The sequence below is a fragment of the Chionomys nivalis genome, chromosome 12 (assembly GCF_950005125.1).
Source record: "Chionomys nivalis chromosome 12, mChiNiv1.1, whole genome shotgun sequence".
Taxonomy (NCBI): Eukaryota; Metazoa; Chordata; class Mammalia; order Rodentia; family Cricetidae; genus Chionomys; species Chionomys nivalis.
This window is the reverse complement of record NC_080097.1, coordinates 36,427,050-36,446,335: the sequence shown is the minus strand read 5'-3', so window position 1 is coordinate 36,446,335 and position 19,286 is coordinate 36,427,050. Positions and strand designations below refer to the sequence as shown.

Sequence of the window (19,286 nt, the reverse complement as noted above, 5' to 3'; positions counted from 1 at the left end):
TAAACCTCTGAAACTGTAAGCAAGCCCCAATTGAACATTATTTTTTTTTAAAAAAAAAATAAGAGTTGCCTTGGTCATGGTGTTTCTTCATAGCAACAGAACACTGACGAAGATATTAGGTGTAAACTAATACTCAAGGAGTTCACATTTCTGCTATGAATACTGGACACCTGAGTCAGAAATCATTTCATCTTTTGATTACACCTGATGCAAACAGTTAAGGGGTTAATGTCAAGACAGTCTCAGACTGATGGCTAATGCTCCATAGATTCTACTCTTAGAGTGCAAGTGCAATTTTGACTTTGGAGTAAAAGCACAGCATGGGCATAAACTCAGTTTTAACCTTTGTTGTGTTGCAGTGTTGACTGGACTCAGGACCTTCTACATGGCTTGGAGGGGCTCGAGCACCCACCTGCATTCACACCCAAAAAACACTTTTAAAATTTAAAACAAAAGCACCCAGCTGCCCTAAGTTCTCTTCTTGTTTAAGTTCTCAACCCCCAACCAGTTTGCCCATGGCCTCATAGCTCCTTTCAATAAATTCGATCTTGTTTTGTTAATTTCCTGAGCTCCCTCTTTTTCACCCAGCCAGAGGCTTTCCTTTTGTGGCGTGTCTTCAACACTTAGTTCTGGCTGTTCTCCTCATGTGCTCTTACCAGAATGTACCAAATGAATCTCAACAGGGATCCCTCCAGCTCTGAGTCGGAGAGACTCACACTGCTCAGCTGACCCTTTCTTTACAGCTGAGACTGTGCTGTGTGTAACGAGAACATTGCAAGCCGTGGGGCAGTTACCCACGACACTAGATTCTTCCATACATAAGCCCATTTCGCATTCATGATCCAGGTCACGAGAATGAGCCCGAAGTGAAGAAAACCCCATCAATCTCACTGTTTCTCACACACTTGTGGCATTGTTTCAGCAACATTGAGACAAACTGGATTGAGATCCTACTTCCATCTTTAAAAAAGAATGGCAATCTTGAAAGAGATTCTACATTCCCCTCGAGCCTTTGTTTCTTCAACTGTAAAATGAAAAAAAAAAATAGTCATCCCTGTCTCTCTTAGGTTAACTCTGAAAATGAAAAGATAATGGGGGTAGATGTCAGGACCCACCTGTTGGGAGCTGTAGATCTCTGGCCTCTTGACTTTCTTTGCCTGCTGGAGTGAACTGAGTAAAACACCTGTGCCTGCAGCTGAAAGATCCCGAGAGCTGGGCGTGGCTAAGGATCCCTATATAAGCTGCTCCTGTGTATAATAAAACTTGGCATTCTTGTATCAAGGATGACCCGTGTCTGTGTCTATGTATTTTTAAGTCTCAAGCTTAGTTCCCGGCTTGTGTACCGTCTTGTAGTAGCATGGGTGCTATAGGACCAGTCAGGACATTTGGGTTTTTACAGCCACCTTTTCGGGGTGACTCTGGTATGATCCCCGCTGTGGCAGGATCATATGTTCCAGGGTAGGGGTGTGAGGATTAGAAACATTAGGTAAGAGGAAAAGCGATAAGAAAGAAACACAGAAACACAGGATAGTAACAGGAGGGCAACTCAGTGAATCCTGAATGCTGAATCTTCACTCGAGTTTATTTTCCATATACTTTTACACCCCAGTGCAAAAGTGGGGGAAGAAGGCAAAAGACTGCTTTAACAGGCACAAAGGATAACCAGAACAGTTTCAATACTTGAGACATCAAGTCATTAATTCCTGAGAAAAGCATTTAATGTCTGGGGCAGTGAACACACCCTAGACCCAGTGACCTGCAGGCAGCCACTCCCTAAGTCAAACCTATTTTAAAAGGAGCAGAAGTACTTGAAAACTTTGACCTTTAGTCAGGGTGAAGTGGATCTACCTCTGCGGGCCACCTTGACGTCCAAAACACCAAGTAACCACACCCTAGGTCAGGGTCTCTTGTTCTGTAGCCACACCTGTTGTCAACAACTTTGACAGAGGAAAAATAAGCTCAGACTCTCCGACCTTCAGATAAGGTGGTATAAGCTTACATTTTTGGGTTTCCACAGGTAGAATGTTTGCAAAGGTATTCAACAAATATTAGGTATAATCAAAATAGTTTGTGGGGCTGGAGGGGTCAGAGGTTAACAGTATTTATTGCTCTTGTAGAGAACCTGGGTTTGGTTCCCATTACCTACACAGTGGCTCATAACCATCCCTAACTTCAGTTCCAATTATTTTGATCTCCTTAAGTACCAGGCATGCATGAGGTACATAGACATCCATGCAGACAAAACATTCATACACATAAACTACCTAAAAACAAACATATCAATAAAAAGCTTGTGAAAATTAAGTGGTTTCTTGGCTTTTACAAAGTTAGAGCTTAGGAGATGCCAGCTCAGATTTCAGTGTTGAAGGTGCTGCTGGGTACTGCTGACCAGACCACAGCAGGAGAGGTTAGCATGGCAGGAAGAGAACCAAACATGACTTTAACGAACTTGCATTTTAATTGAGCAAGAACTTTCATTTTTTTAAAAAAATCTTATATATATAATATTTTGCTCAGCAACAATAAAAGGAAAAAAGAAGCACTCAACTGGGAACAAAAGCTACTCAGCTCATAAAAATCATTAGAAGGAACATTTTCTTTGTCTACCATGCCTAGCAATTTTGCTTGTAGGCAGCGATTCAGATCACTAAGATTCTACCTATAAAAATGAGGTCAGAGAACCCGTTCAAAAGTTCCAGCTAATAAATTATACTGGTAGAAATTTTAATTTCCTAATGTGTGTAACTACACAAAAAATAAAATTTTGGCCCATAATTCACAAAATGCTTTTGATAACTAGTTGATACTGACCTACTAATAATAGCTAGGCTCCTTGGGTTGCCCTTTCGTTAGAAAGAAGGAAGGATGCTGATGATGCACACCTCTCGGTCAAATCCTCCTGTAGTCCGGAGGCCTGCATTGGGGAAGAGTTGAGGGAGTGAGCAGACTCCCTGGTCTCAACAGCTCACCCTAAGTTGACTGAGTCACAGAAACCTCTTATTTGTGACATTAAGGATCTGGCTGATTCATCTGTTCCCACAAATGTCATTAAACTATTTTAAGCTAATTATGAAATGTGCTGAAGATAAATCGCAGAAAGCTGTTTTCTGTATTCAAGGTTTCCCATGACAACCAAAAAATTCTCCCACACAGGCATGGAATCTTCAATGGCCTTGTTGGGTAATCATAAGTAACACAATTCTTGGATTTTCTTGTTAACAGAAAAAAGTATGTGGCAAAAGTCACCCATGTTTCAAAGTATGTCTTCTACTTAGTCTGAACATTTGCATTTTAAGAATGAATGTATTTTGTGCTGGTGGCCATGTCAGAGGGGCAGCAGGGGATCAGTCCACAGGAATTCAAGACACTGGGGGTTGGTTGACTCTCAGACAGGTAAGGCCGCAGGAGCCTTGGCCCCAAAATGTCTCTTGCTACTGCTGTATCTTCACGTGTTGGTTGCTGCATTTTTCTCTGCTATCTGGCATGCTGTGAGTGGGTGAGGGGAGATCCCCTTGTCTTTAATGAGGTATGATTACCTCACGGGAGTGTCCCATTCTACTAGTTGTTTTAATTTGTGGATTATTATGAAGATGATTTCTTCCTAAGATGTACTGTTTAACTGAAGCGATGATTTTATACAATAATAGTTTATATAGGATTTTGATGATTGAGGGCCTTTAAAAAAATAGAGCGAGGGATTGCGCTAGAGGTTACCTTAGTGGAAAAACTAATATAGGAAAAAAAAGAAAGATTTGGTGTTGCCCCCACCCCTGATCAAACAGGGCCTGCAGAGGATAGAAAAACAGAACAAGGCAATGTCACACGGCTAGTTTCTCTTGAGGAGTCGTATAGACTGCGGCTTAGGTTAATAATTAAGAAAAACGATTGCATCCCATAAGCTAAATTAGCTCAAGTTCTTTTAATCTTAATGTTGGAAGATGTGTTCACAGATTTCAATGTGCACTGTAGCTAAAACAAAGCTTTAAAATATGACTTACGGCTAGATTAAGATGTTTTTGTTAATAGCTTTGAGGTGAAAAGCCTTGGGAAACAATCTGGAGTTTGGGAAGGCACAGAGTTGAGGGAAAGACTCATTACGGTTAGTGAACAAGAACAAAGCAGCCCAGTTCTTATTGACTGCTGTACCTTTCTTGCTGATTGGCTGGTGATCAAAGATGATGATTAATTCCTTGTACCCGTTTCTGCTCTCAGCTTCCTGGCCGTTGATGAGTGGGTACGCACCCTGAGGATTTAAAGTAGAGATGACTGATTGTTTTTCATATCTAAAAGTTTAGGACTACGATTCTTTTAAGATTGTTTATAAGATCACCTTTTGAGATAAGATATAACATGATTGATACTTTCTTTGTAACTGCACAAGGCAGCCTGCCAGTAAAAGAACCGGTTGGGAAAAATACTTTGCTTGCTTACACTCTGTTAATCTATAACAAGTTGCTTGGATATGAACATATATAGAATATGAACATTATCTTGGGATAATTTGTTTTTCGTCTATAATATGTAGGATGTTTAATCATGTAAGGGAAATGGGAAACATGTTTTTTTAACCTGTAATTCATTATAACCATTCACTTGAAAAGAAGAATGTAACTACTTCAAATTTCTATATTGCTGGAAAGATTGTGTTAATTAATAAACACTAAGCGAGAAATGGACAAGCACAGAGAAAGACCTTAAGAGTCTATGTGTGGCTTCCCCCATTTTTGCCAGCCCCATAGAATGAAGTTTTACTCCCTCAGATAGGAAATCAAGTTGAGTGGTGGATAGTCCACGGACTCTGTGGGCTCCCTTCAGACTCCACGCTGGTCCTCAAGGTGCCGATAATTTTGCACCTTTACCCATCTTGGTGAAACATATTACTATGTAAAACTTTGGTTTTAAATATTGTTCAAACAAAACACAGGATATGCTCTGAGGGCTAAAAACAAAACAAAGCACAACGCCTGCTACATTTAACATTCTTTTTCTCTAACTAAATGATCCACCTTTTCTATTACACTGCGGATTGGCACCACTAAGAATAATCGAATCGGCTTTTCCAGCCTTACCTCGTAGGGCTAATTGTAAACCTGTAATCATGTTAGTAGTTCTCCAGGTCCTCATGCTTTAGCTATAGCTAAGGGTTTCAGAGAGCAGAGTGCCCTTTCAAGTTCCAGCGACTGCCCTGAAATCACGATTTAGTAAATTAGATACATTTTGGACTCAAACATTTAAAGTCCCTTGACATTGAAACAGTCCCCAATTCTTCTAAAGCGAGGGCATATGCAAAACCACAAAGAAGAGAACTTCAGCTCTGTTCACAGATCCCATGCCATCATGACGGTTAGTTATACCTTTCTGTGTAGGTTGGGGCAGAGAGAGAGAGTTAGACTAACATCACCGAAGTCTTTAGAAGTATAATATTACAATGGAATAATGTGGCAAAGCACCAGCTTCAGAATGTACAAATTCCCTCCCCTTCGAAGGGAATGAAGAGCAAGGCCGCATGTTTTTTATTGCTGCACACTTAATGACAGAAGGACAGATTTGGTCAATGGGAAGCAGGACGATGTTCCACGTTCTTCTGTAGGACTTTAGTGCTTTGCAGTTTGTTTCCCTTGGGTATGGTCCTTCAGCATCACTTAAGTTTGGTGAATGATAGTAGCAAGTTCTTTGCTTCAATTATTTTTCCTGCTAAGTAACCAGATCCACCTGGGAGAACAAAGAGAAAAAAATCGTTAAAGCTTATGTCATTACTGACATTTTAAAAATTCAATACAGGAAAAAAAACCAACAACAACTATATTTCAGGTATTTTCTCACGCATTTTTCATCTGACAATCTATTTTATATGTTTACCCGAAATCAAAATAGCACAAATTAAACTTATTTAGTTAAGCATTACAGATACCCATCAGTCAAAATGCAAAAATATAAGCTACATATTTTGGAGATCGGCCCTCTTTCAGATGTGGGGTTGGTGAAGATCTTTTCCCTTTCTGTAGGCGGCCACTGTCTCATTGACCATGTCCTCTGCTTTACAGAAGCTTTTCAGTTTCAAGAGGTCTCATTTATTAATTGTCAATCTCAGTCTCTGTGCTACTGGTGTTATATTCAGGAAGTAGTCTCCTGTGCCAATGTGTTTAAGGCTACTTCCCACTTTCTGTTCTATCAGGTTCAGTGTAACTGGATTTATGTTGAAGTCTTTGATCCACGTGGACTTGAGTTTTGTGAAGGGCAACAGACAGGGATGTGTTTGCATTCTTCTACATGAGTTATCAGTTGAAAACACTTACTGGTTATATAGTTACCATACAGACATTTGGCCAGAATATTTTCAAAATTAAATGTATGATTAACTAAACAAAATAAGACTGTTTCTTTATAGTTATATCTTAGAAGCAATAAATGTTACCTTTAAGAAGGAGGTAAATTCATCTAAAAAGGTCTTTTCATGTCTCATCATAATTTCACAAAATAAACACTAGTTTAAAAGACAAATATATAGTATGTAGTGCTAAGAATCACACTTGCTAAGATAAATGAACTACCACTAAAAATAATGTTAGAAGAAATTCTCTCTGTTCTCTGGAATGATTCTATTACAACATTTACAATGTATTCTTGGATTTGCAATACCCTCAAAAATTAAGTCAGTTCTTTTTTTAGAGCTCTTTGCAATGAATTATTTCTAATGCAAACAGCAAATTGAGGTGAATTTCAAATACAAAATCATTATGATCATAAGGATTGATTATTTGACACATAAAAATACCCCCAGACTGTCACGTTAAAGTCGCACACCATAATCCTAATTTCTATCCTACAGCACTGCCACTGCTCCATGCTTGAGCTCACAGGCAATCACACTTTCTAGTCTGTTTTTATTTTGTACTTTTCTCTTAAGTACAAACTATCTACATCTGAATATCGTAATGCCTCACAACTTTTAAACAACAAAAGTATTTAGACAGCACAGCTAGGAAGTGTCCCGGCTGCACTCAGGTCTCCTATTGCTATATCCCCATCACTTTAGGAAGGAAAAGGCAAGCAGGGAAAACACATCAACAAATCAACAAACATGGGGCTGCAGTACAGCCAGAAGAAACAATATTTTGTTTCTGCCTTTGACGATGCCACTGACACTTTCATATCAAATTATGAAACATGATAAACATTTAAGGAATATATCACACAGTGACCTTGAATACACAGTGAGAATTACAAAGGAAGATTTCTATAAGTAAGAACCCTATAAGTAAGATTTCATGATTATCTCTAAAAGTGACCTCAGAACATGCAAGGCTTATCCTTGTCAACTGCTTAAATGTTTGAATTAGCAAGGAGTTGCCAGGTACTTTGTGTGCTCTAAAAAAATATTAAATTATTAACTGATTTCATCTATAACCTTTAATTGATCAATATACATTCTAAATATTTAAATTTTAAGCCACTATGGGTTCATAAAAGAAAATGAATAAACAAACAAAATAGAGCACACAAGAGTAAAAATTTTATTAAAATCTTAAGAGTAAAAATCTTACATTTGTGGATTATCTAATATGGTTTATTTGTTTAAAAAGCAGCAACCCAGTAGATGTTGGTTAAAGGAGACTTTGTTTTTAAATAATCTAAAGATTCACAGCAATAACAACAAAGTGAGTGTTCAATGCTAATTATGACAGGAGAACAGCTGTAAGGCAAAGGCAGAACAGATCTCACGGTGTCCTAAGTTAGTCTATGGGATTAAACAAGGAGATTTAGATGTTGTACACATCTAATATCTTAAGATCAGAACATATAAAGAAAACACTGTCACAACCAAAAAGAAAAATACATACTCCATAATTATGGGAGGTTTAGCACACATCTCAATAATTCACTGGACAACTAGAGAAAGAATAAAACACCAACATAAATACCATGATGAGCAAACGTGATTGAGCTGATGCTCACAGAACATCTCACCAGACAAAAGCAGAATAACACTTTAAAGCTGCAAACTTAGAACACCTAGTCTCCGCAAACTCAAAACCATCAAAATCAGCAAGTGCACTCTGTGGACAGTGACCAGCCACGCTTAGAAACCAAGGGTTCTGAAAATATCATACATCATTTATATATATTTCAATTTCTAGTAAATTCATTTGTTGTATTTTCCAACAGTCACCAGAGCTAGTGAGACGGCTCAGAGGTGACGAGCTCTGGCTGCTCACCCGAGCCTCGGGTCTGTTAGCTCCAGCTCCAAGACACCCGATGCCTCTGGCCGCTCTGCAGGCTGCTGCACTTGCATGCACATACCACATACAGACTCAAATGCCCTCACATAGTCAAAAAGCAAAAATAGGTTTTAAAAGTCACTGAAGAAAATGCAAGTCATATACAGTATAGTACTTGAACAGTACTGACACACGATTCCACAGCCGTAGATCTATGATAGAAGCCAACATTCTAAGAGGGCCTCAATGTTTAGATAATTCACAAAAAGATAGCACAGAGTAAATCAACATTCAAGACAAAGACTCAACAAATTCAAAGGTTAGGTTTTTTTTTTTTTAATTGTTTTGGTTTTTCAAGACAGGGTTTCTTTGTGTAATAGACCTAGCTATCCTAGAACAAGCTTTGTAGACCAGGCTGGCCTTGAACTCACAGAGATCTGCCTGCCTCTGCCTACCAAGTGCTAGGATTAAAGGCGTGCGCCACCACTTAGTGGTCAGTTTCTTTTAAAACAACAAAGATTAAAAAAAAAAAAAAAAAAAAAAAAAAAGGGCCCTTGAGAGTGAGATAGTTCCGCAGGCAAAGGTACAAAGGCACGTGCTGAGATGGTAGAAAGGACAGACTACCACAAGCTGCCCTGAGCTCCACACATGTGCCATGTTACATGCGGGCACACTCTCCTCTCTCTCTCATGCAACATAAACATGAAATAATAACTTAAAAACAACCAATCACTTTCATGATAAAGTGAAAATTTTAAATGAAAAATAATTTCCAGGAAAAACATGGCCTATCACAACCAATAAAAAAATATGAAAAATCAAAAGCATACCATCCATTTAAAGAACTGAATCTGTAATTAAATGCCTAGCCAAAATTTTATCAACAAATCCAAGCCCTGCCAAAAACCATCAAACCAACCAACGAGCCTAAACAAAAAGATGAATAGGAGCACATATTCATCTTTTCCCGTCCCAGGGTTACCTCTGATAACAAACTCTGACAGATACCACAAGAAAGGAAACCACAGACCAGCACCTCTGACTAGCATAGACACTATGCTCCCTTATCCAGTCAGACAAAATATCATGACCAAGGTAGGCTTTAATCAGAAGAGCAAGATTGTCTTTAACTAACATCCGAAATTTAAGCAATGTAACTAACTACTCAACGCATTAACAGATGAAGAAAAGCATACGATCCTCTCAGCAGACACAGACTATTCGAAACGCCTTAGGAATAAACTTTTAATGAACTAAGAATAGACAGGAGTGTGTTTTGTGTGCTAAAACCACCAGAAACACAGTCAGTGGCATTGTTAGTGGTGAAAGACAGGAAGGTGGATCTGAGGTAAGGACAAGAAAAGGACGGTGGACATCATTGCTGTTGTACCCACCACATGGGAAGGTCTTGCCATTGTGGCATTTTCTGCCCCACCTCTCACTAACCCAAAAGGAATAAAGACCAAAAAGAAATGGTCACTGTTTATAAATGACACCAACTACTCCACAGAAAATCCAAAATTATCTAAAGACAAATCACTGCTTTTTATAAATAAATCCAAAAGTTGATGGGTAGAATATAAAAATATTTCAAAGTCAGCATTTCTGTATTCTAATAACAATAACTTCACAATAATTTCGGAACCATGACAATTTATCACAGAAGAACTACAGTTCTAGGGTGCAGAGGCGGCTCTGTCAGTTACAAGCATTTGGTGTTTTTCCAGAGGGCACAAACTCAGTTCCCAGCACCTCCCTTAGGCAGTTCCCAGCCCTTTGTAACTACAGCTCCAGGGATCTGATGCCTCCGGCCTCCATGGACGCTTGCACTCATGTGTGTATTCCCACACGCACACAAACACCTATACATAATTAAAAAAAATCAATCTTCATCTAAGGATTGAGGCTCTAGCTCAGTGGCAAAGGACCAGGTTAGCATGTACAAAGTCCTGGGCTCAATCCCAACACCTTTAAAACAAAGAAGGCAGAACTAATACTGGCAATAAACATGCTAAATCACAGATATGACAAACACAAACACTGTAAAACTGAAACAAAGGTGATCTAAACAAATGATCCTGTTAAGTCAATGATAACTAAGCTATAATACATTTAACCCCAGAAAATGAATACAGAGTACGGGGCTAGAGAAGTGGTTCTCAACCTGTGGGTAGCGACCACTCTGTGGAGTGTGGGGGTTGAACGACCCTTTCACAGGGATCACCAAAGAGCATTGGAAAACACAAATATTTACATTATGATTCATAACAGTAGCAAAACTATAGTTATGAAATAGCCAGGAAAGTAATTTTATGGTTGGGGAGGTCACCACAACAAGAGGAACTGTATAAAGGGTATTAGGAAGGTCGAGAACCACTGGGCTAGAGGGGCACATAGATCTTATTAGGTAGGAAAGGGAAATAGGATAGATAGATATGGATGGGGGGACGGAATGGGAGAATCAAATGGGAAGGGGAGAGAAGGTGGGTAGAGAGAGAAAATCCAGGAAGAGACAGCTAAAACTAAGGAGAATTTGTGAAGTAATATGGAAATCCAATACGGTAGCAACTTTCTAAAATATATACATATATGAAGGTGATCTAAATGAAATTGCCAAGTCAGTAATGGGGGAGACAGAGTCCTAACTGGTCGTCTTTTGTTACCAAATGAAGCTTCCAGTACCAGGATTGGGTTATATTTAGTTGAATTGTTGGCCAAGGGGGCCTCATGAGAATCCTCAAACAACCCAGGCTGTTGCCAAGACTAAAGATTGCTCTCCACAAACTGACAGCAGGACCCCACTGCAGAAGACAACACCCACACAATTCACTGAACATGGAAACGTCGAGTTGGAGCCTACAGAGAGCTTTCACCCTTGTGTCCTAGCATCTTTGCTACGGGAAGGTAACTAGAAACACCAGACCAACCACAAATCCTCTGTCTACAATGGTGTACACCTGCAAGGTATCCTAGGGCAATGGTGGCACAAAGCTTGTGGGAGCAGACAACCAATAAACGATCTGATTTAAGGCCCACTCCACGAGATGGAACCCCCACCCAACCCTGCTTGGGTGACCAAGAACCTGAGACTAGATAGCCCAGGGACCTAGGGGAAAACCAAATAATACTGGTCTAAAGAAAGGGGGAAAATTAGTAATAAAATGATGCCTAATAATATTAGTGTCTTGCTCAGCCATCATCAGACAGGGAGATAAATACTCATAACCAGATATTACACAGAAAGTGAGAGACCTTGGAACACTCAGTCGTAAATGGGATGTCTCTATTAAATTCCTCCCCTGAGAGCTCAGAGAACCCCATGAAGAAGGAGGCAGAATGAATGGAAGAGCCAGAATGGATGGAGGACACCATGAAAAGAAGGCCTCTCAATCAACACGAGCAAAGTTTCAGAACTCACAGAGACAGAGCAGCATGCACAGCTCTGCATGAGGTCTTTTGAGTTGCTATGGGACAATGGTCTTTTATCCTGTCACCTGTATTATTTTTAATAAAATGCTGATTGGCCAGTAGCCAGGTAGGAAGTAGAGGCAGAGCAACGGAATTCTGGGAAGAGGGAAGTTTCAGTCCACAGTAGTGATCCAGACACAGAGGAAGCAAGATGAGAATGCCTCGCAGAAAAAGGTACCAAGCCACGTGGCTAACACGGACAAGAATTATGGGCTAATTTAAGTTGTAAGAGTTAATAAGAAGCCTGAGCTAATAGGCAAATCAGTTTATAATTAATGTAGACTTCTGTGTGATTTCTTGGGACTTAATGACGGCGGAAACTGGGCAGGACAGAAACTCAGTCAACACCGAGTTTACGTTATTGTGTCCAGTTTAGTGTTTTTATGGAGTTTCTTTTTTTTTTTTATTTTTTTTATTTTTTTTTTATTTTTTTTTTTTATTTTTTTATTTTTATTTATTTTTTTTTATTTTTTTTTTTTTTTTATGGAGTTTCTGAGTGTGTGAAGGAGTGGGTCTGAGTCTTGTGTCTTCCCCTGGGCTCTTTTCCTTCTGTTTATTTGTATTGTCCATCTTCAATGTGATAGTTTTTGTTTTATCTTATGCTACTTTATTTTGTTATAGTTAATAAAATGAATGAAAGAAAACCTAGCTACTAGGGTAAAGGTTAACAACTGAGCTGTCATTTTTACCTGCCAGAAGAGAGAAAATCAGTATTCTCTGATGAAGTGGTACTGGGGATACCAACCATTCCAGGACAGGCCTCATGTTCTGGAGTAGCTGACCAACATATAGTAGACTCCACAGTTTTTTTTTTTTTCGAGACAGGGTTTCTCTATAGCTTTGGAGCCTGTCCTGGAATTAGCTCTTATAGACCAGGCTGACCTTGAACTCACAGAGATTTACCTGTCTCTGCCTCCTGAGTGCTGCGATTAAAGGCACATGACACCACCGCCTGGCTGACTCCACAGCTTTTTTGTGTATGCTTTTATCTGGTTATAGTTTAGTGTCTTCTTGGTTTGGGGGGGTTTATTGTTGTCTTGATTTTTTTGTTTTGTTTTGTTTTTTGAGAAAGAACTGGGTGTGTAGGGAGGAGGGAAAGAATATGATCAAAACATTTAAATTTAAAAAAATGATTCAAGTAATAAAAAGAAATATTCTACCTTGTTTACGAAGAAGAAAATTCAGTATTGTGAAGATGCCAATTCTCTCAAAACAGAATGTGCATTGGGAGAACTTCAGCCATGGGCTAGATTTGTAGGTGGATGAACACAGAGGCACACTGACATGCAAGCACATAGGGTTTTGTTTGTTTTGTTTTCTTCTGTTCTGTTCTTTGGTTTTGGCTGTTTCTGTGGTTTAGACCAGGTTGGCCTTAAAAACTCAAGAGAGATCCGTCTGTCTACGTTGGGAGTTCAGTGACAAGCCCACCATGTCTGGATTTTATAATTCTTAATTTATGTTAAAATGAAAACTGTCAAGTAGTCAACAAGAGACATTAAATAAGAAAAAGTATGAGAGCCTTTCACTATTAGAATAAAGTTTTTTATAATTTAAACCTACACAGTCAATTATGACAGGACAGTGCAAAAGCAACATGAACAACCAGCCAGTGAAGGAGAGACACCTGGTCATTTGATTTATCACAGAGTTAGCATTACAGGTGATTGGAGAAATAATGTTCTTCTCAATAAGTAGTACTATGGTACTTAGACCAGAAATAATCAAAACTTCACCTCTGTCTCAGAGCATACATAAAAACACTTTCTAAAGTATAATGTTTAAATATATCATCATGGCCTTGAGATTTCCATGACCTTGAGATAGGCAAAAAACTTCTTAAAACAAAAAGTAACTGACTGAAAGTGAAAATGTTAAACTGGGCTACTTTAAAGATTTCTGCTCATAAGTGAACAGTAGTAAGAGGATAAAGCTCAAGCTGCAGAGAGAAGACACTTGCGATACAAGCACTCTACCTGGAGCATTCACGTATGTTGTTCATGAAAGTCAATGAAAAAGATAGACAAGCTGAGTGTGCACAGTGGTGCACAGTTGTGATCTCTATATTGGGAGGTGGAGGCAGGATCAAGAGGTCATCCTTTGGTACATAAGGAATTTGAGGCCGTTTCTTATTCAGACACCGACTGCATTGGTGATCCACTCTGTAATACTTTGATTTGCATCCTTTTATGGACGCGTATCTCAAGTTTTAAAGTTTGTGTTGTCACTGTGCAGTGTGATAACACTTCAGACGATCAGTGCTGAGCAAGCTCTGACTGAAGCCAAGGGCTGGGGACAGCCACTACCATGCACTGCCTCACTGGGCTCTCAAACTACATCTATATTGATTTGCTCCTTGTTCTTATTAGGCAATGAGACCAAACTCATAAAAATCTTCCTGCCTTCAGGAAACTGGTTGTTTCTTTCTTGCTTTATCCATATCCTTAATCCGACCCAGGTCTTCTTTTTTATTGAGAACACTGAAATCATTTCCTTGTGATAGAGCTTATAAAGCTTGTACCTGGCTACCATTAGATAATGAATTCCTTAGAAAGTAACCACGCCAAAACTGAATCCACACCCGATGGTAAAAGACTAGAATTTTTTCCTAAGATCAGATATAAAAACAAGGATGTTCATTTTTATCACTTGCATTTAATATTTTACTGGGGTTTTAATCTAAGGCATTTGGTAAGAAAAAGAAACAAAAGGCATCCATCCAGATAAGAAAATAAAATATTTCTATTAATGGATGATATAATCTTATATACAAACAACCCATCCCAAGTAACATACTATTAAAACTAATAATTTCACTAATGTTGCAGAATATAAGACCAACACACAATAATATTGCTTTCCTATACATATGCACTGAATAATTTTAAAAAATGAAATCAAGACAATAATTCATTCACAACAGTATCAACAAGAATAGGAAATTAGAAGTATAAACTTGTACTCTGAAAAGCACAAAACATGGATGCAATTACAGAAGATTTAAATACATGAGAAAACATCCCACACCCACAATCAGACCACTTAACACTTAGAACAGCAAAACTCCACAAACCGCTTTACAGATGCAGACAATTCCTATCAAAACTCCTTTGTCAAAACTGAAAAGCTGATAGTAAAACTTACACAGAACTGAAAGGCATCCAGAATAGCCCAAACAATCCTGCAATAAGAGAATAAGTAGGGCTAACGCTGTACACAGTGAAAATTCTCTCAAGGCAATTATAATCAAGACAGTGTTGGACCGGCACAAGGATATGACGGGAGGGACAGAGCTAAGAAGCTCGAGTGGAAAGGGTTTCTATTAGTCTGCTTTCTATTGCTGGAAAACTATGAAAAAGCAGTGTGGGGAGGAAAGGGTTTATTTAGTTTACATGTCACATTCACGGTCAAAGGCAGGAACTCAAAGCAGGAACCTGAGAAGAGAGGTGAGTCAGAGAGACCATGGAGGATCACTGCTTACCGGTATGCTGGGCTTGTTCTCTTACAGCTCCCAGAACCTCCTGTAGAGAGGTGCATTCAGTCCTCCCATATCACTCAATAGCCCCCCCCCCCCAAAAGCCCTGCAGACTGGCCTATAGGAAATGATGGAAGTGTTTTCTCAGTAGGGAAGCCTCTTCTCACATGACTTTGGCTAAGCAGGAACTAAGCAGGAACGGGTTCTTTACAATCGTCAGTTTACTGTGATGGTGGCTCTAAGTGTCTGCTACTCTACACGCAGTACTGAAATGAACACTCTAACTCAGTGAATACCAACACCTTATCTCAACAAGGTGTGTTTAAAGACATCCTGCAGACCCAGCAGCATTGTGTGAGCAGATGCTAGCTGAGTGGAGAATGAGAAGAGGGCCGTGGTAGTCCTTGGGCTGGATGTAATAAAGACACTGTATGTCCTTCGTACAAATGAAGACTATATACATTTTTTTTTGTAGTTTTATACTAAGAAGCCCTGCAGGCTTTGAGAGCAACTTATATATCCATGGTGCTTTTGCACATCAAACACTGCCAAATTCCTGTCCTATATTTATACAATTGATTCAGCAACCTAAAAGAACATTTATGTTGATTTGAGTGTAATCTCTTGTAACTCATTAATCTCCACTGATACACAAGCTTGCTCAAAATTAGCACTGTCTCCCTACATTCTTTGCTCAATTGCCACAGTATTCTTGCAGCTCACTCCATATCCTCACAAACCTCAAAACAAACAAACAAACAAACAAACAAACAAACAAAAAAAAAACAGTTTTCTAAGTATTTTCACTTCTAAATCAGGGCCAGCTGAAACTGTCTATAAGGTGACAAGCCTGCCTGCCTGCTTTCCTTCCTTCGTTCCTTCCTTCCTTCCTCTCTCTCCCTCCCTTCATTCTTCTTTTTTTTTTTTTTTTTTGGTTTTTTCGAGACAGGGTTTCTCTGTGGCTTTGGAGCCTGTCCTGGAACTAGCTCTCTAGACCAGGCTGGTCTCGAACTCACAGAGATCCGCCTGCCTCTGCCTCCCGAGTGCTGGGATTAAAGGCGTGCGCCACCACCGCCCGGCTCCTTCATTCTTCTTCATCTTTTTCATTTCTCTGAGACAGGGTTTCTCTGCTGTAGCCCTGGTTGTCCTGGAACTCGTTCTGTAGATCAGGCTGGCCCAAAATCAGAGATCTGTTTGCCTATGTCTTCCAAGTGCTGTGATTAAAGGTGTGCCGCACCACCGCCTGGCACAGATTCTTCAAACATCAAAAACAAGACCTGGTGTGCCCCCTTGCCCAGCCTCAGCTTACTGGTCCCACAGCAGCACTCGGCTCAGTGAGTTTCTTAGATGTACTCCTGTCTCATCTTCTATTAAAGTATTTTTTCCTCCATCTCTTTGGCTGGATTTCCCTGTTTTAGTTTGTAAATATTTGAGTTTCTTACACCCAGACACCCCGTCTCTCCCCTCTATCTGGACACATATTTCACTTTCTATGTTTTTTTTTTTTTACTTGGTACCAATTTTGTAGTGCTGGAGATTGAAATCTAGAGGTTTTGTACATACTACAGAAGTGCTCCACCACTGAGCTCTGAGCTATATCTCAACTCACCCCATGCAAAACAATAAAACCAACCAACAAAACAAACAAAAAAACAAAAACCCAAGACAAAGTCTTCCATGGCAGCCAGCCTGGCCTTGAACTTGCTCTGGCAGGTTAAAGATCTCAGCCTCTGGGGTAGCTGGAGTATGGCTTTAGATTCCAAATGCAACTAATCTGAAGAAAGCACCACTGCTGAATTCTGGTTCAGTGGTAACAAAGAGTCTCCCAGGCATCCTGAAGACAATTGCTCTTTCCTTTCCCAACTACCTATGTGTGTAAAGTCATATTTTCTTGATTTACTTAAACAAAAGTACATATGATAAGAAAATGAACGCGAGGCTGACATGAGAATGTGCATAGTTTTTACTATGTCAGAGTAGAAATAAAAATGTAAAACAATTACATTTTAACACTATGACTGTAAAAAAATATGTAAACACAAATGTTACAAGAATTATACTGCTTCTATGAGCACACATTTTAAAATGATTAAAAACATAAATTTAGATTGAAGAGAAAAGAAACTAATTTCAGGAGGTGAGTTCTATAAAGTCCCTGAGTTTGATCCCAAAACAAATGAAGTATTTTCTATAGACTCAACAGTGCTTAAATATCATAATGTACACTGAGTTAAAAATGTTGAGCATGTTTTCACCTTAAACTATCTTTCCTTTTACTTAGCTTTCTTTCAAGTTTTTTTTTTCTTTATTTGTTTAAGACAGGTTTCTCTATGTAACTCTGGCTGTCCTGGAACTCGCTTTGTAGACCAGGTTGGTCTTGCCACTTCCTGGATTTCTTTCAAGTTTTTTTTTTCCTCCCCAGATCATCTGAGAAAGAGAAATCAAAACTGAAAGAAAAACCCACTCTAGCAGATGCAAAAACATGACAAGACTAGGAACATGACAACCACCATGCCTAGACCCAGCTAAGCAACATCCCTATAAAGGGACCCAAAACTAAAGAGATGGTAGAAATGTCCGAGGGGAAAAAAAGTAACTGAAGAACACAGTAGACCTGGGAAAGAAACTGCCATATTGAACACAGCAATGCAGCAAACCCTTAGAACTAACACAGGAAAAGAAAAAGAAATACCAAATAACCTATCAAAACAAAGCAGCACCTAGCAAATTGACTGGAAAGCCCAAACCCCTTTCTATAGTAATCGTAAATGTGAATGGCCTCAACTCACTTAAAAAGACACAGAGGAATGGACCAGATTGAAAAACAAGACCAACTATATTCTGTCTCCAAGAAACACACTTAAGAAAGAGAGATACCCCAAAACTCAACGTCAAAGGATAGAAAAAAAGCTTCAGCAACTGGAAATCAAAGGAAGCAGGCATAGCTTAGCTATCTTTATACAAGATAAATCAACACTAATCAGAAGAGATAAAGGGGACATTACATGTTTAAAAGGGGAACCATTTATCCAGATATAATTGTAAACATTTATGCACCAAATATCACATACATCTGGGCTAACACAATATTAGAAGATCTCACTCTAAAAAAAGAACAAAGACACTGCAGAGTCAAATATACTATGGATCAACTGAACTTAGAAAAACTATAGAAATATGTAGACACTAAACAATACAGTTTTTGAAACGAACAGTTGGTCACTCAAGAAATCAAAGAAGAAATTTTAAAAATTCCTAGAGACAAGTAAGAACACAACCTATCAGAACCTCTGGTTTACAGCCGGGGCAACCGAGGTAAGATTCACATTAGAAAATCTGAGATGCGAGTTCACATTCTTACACATTCCTTAGCTCCTTCTACTTCTTTTTCTCCTCAAATGCGGCTTACTTTATTGTCTTATTACTGCGATAAAATACTCAACAAAAGCAGCTCAAAGGAAAAAAGGGTTTATCTCACAGTCAGGGCAGGTCAAAGCCAAAGGATCTGGAGGCAACTGATCACAAGGAAGTGTTAGAAGAAAACGACAATGAATGCTGAATGCTAGTGCTCTGCCAGCAGGCTGTATCTTATACAACCCAGAATTCTTTGCTCAGGGAATGGTGCCATCCGTAGTGGGTGGGTGTTCCTACCTCAGTGAATGTAATAAGATCATCCCCACAGGCACAACTACAGACTTGTCCCCTTTGACAATTAACAGCAACCAGAACAGATGGTCCACAGACAGGATTTTGGAAGTCCATGAGCTTAGGAAACTCCAGATGTTTCAAACTGGACAAATGAGCAATTCTATGGGGGGGGGGGGGAATGGGGGATAACCTACAGCACCTTTAAAGGTTACAAAATCTGAAAAGACTGAGAGATCTTTCTTAAACATGTGATCTGAAGAGAAATACAGAGTATAATTTCTTCCTTCATAGGCATAAAATAGCATCATATTAAGTTTCATAAACAAAAAAGGACTTTAGAATAAATCCTTTCGTGTTATACATGATAAAATTGCAATCGTTAAAACTACAATGCTAGCAGAAAATACCAACTTCCTGCCTGCCTGGCGCATCCTTTCTCAGTTGCTCCACAAAACCAGATAGGAAGGTACTGGTAAGCA

At 39.1% G+C, this 19,286-nt stretch overlaps 1 protein-coding gene across 3 annotated transcripts in view; it reads right to left on the bottom strand.

Moving 5' to 3' along the window:
• Positions 1-1,580: 1,580 nt before the first annotated feature.
• Dnajc15 (DnaJ heat shock protein family (Hsp40) member C15) overlaps positions 1,581-19,286 on the bottom strand; it is a 49,491-nt gene continuing 31,785 nt past the window's right edge. For 2 of the 3 annotated variants that reach the window (XM_057786824.1, XM_057786825.1), the window contains one exon: positions 1,581-5,712. In XM_057786824.1, coding sequence (XP_057642807.1) covers positions 5,639-5,712 — 74 coding nt within the window. In that variant the 3' untranslated portion in view covers positions 1,581-5,638. The remainder of the gene's footprint in view (positions 5,713-19,286) is intronic. The other variant, XR_009058138.1, reaches the window with a different exon arrangement.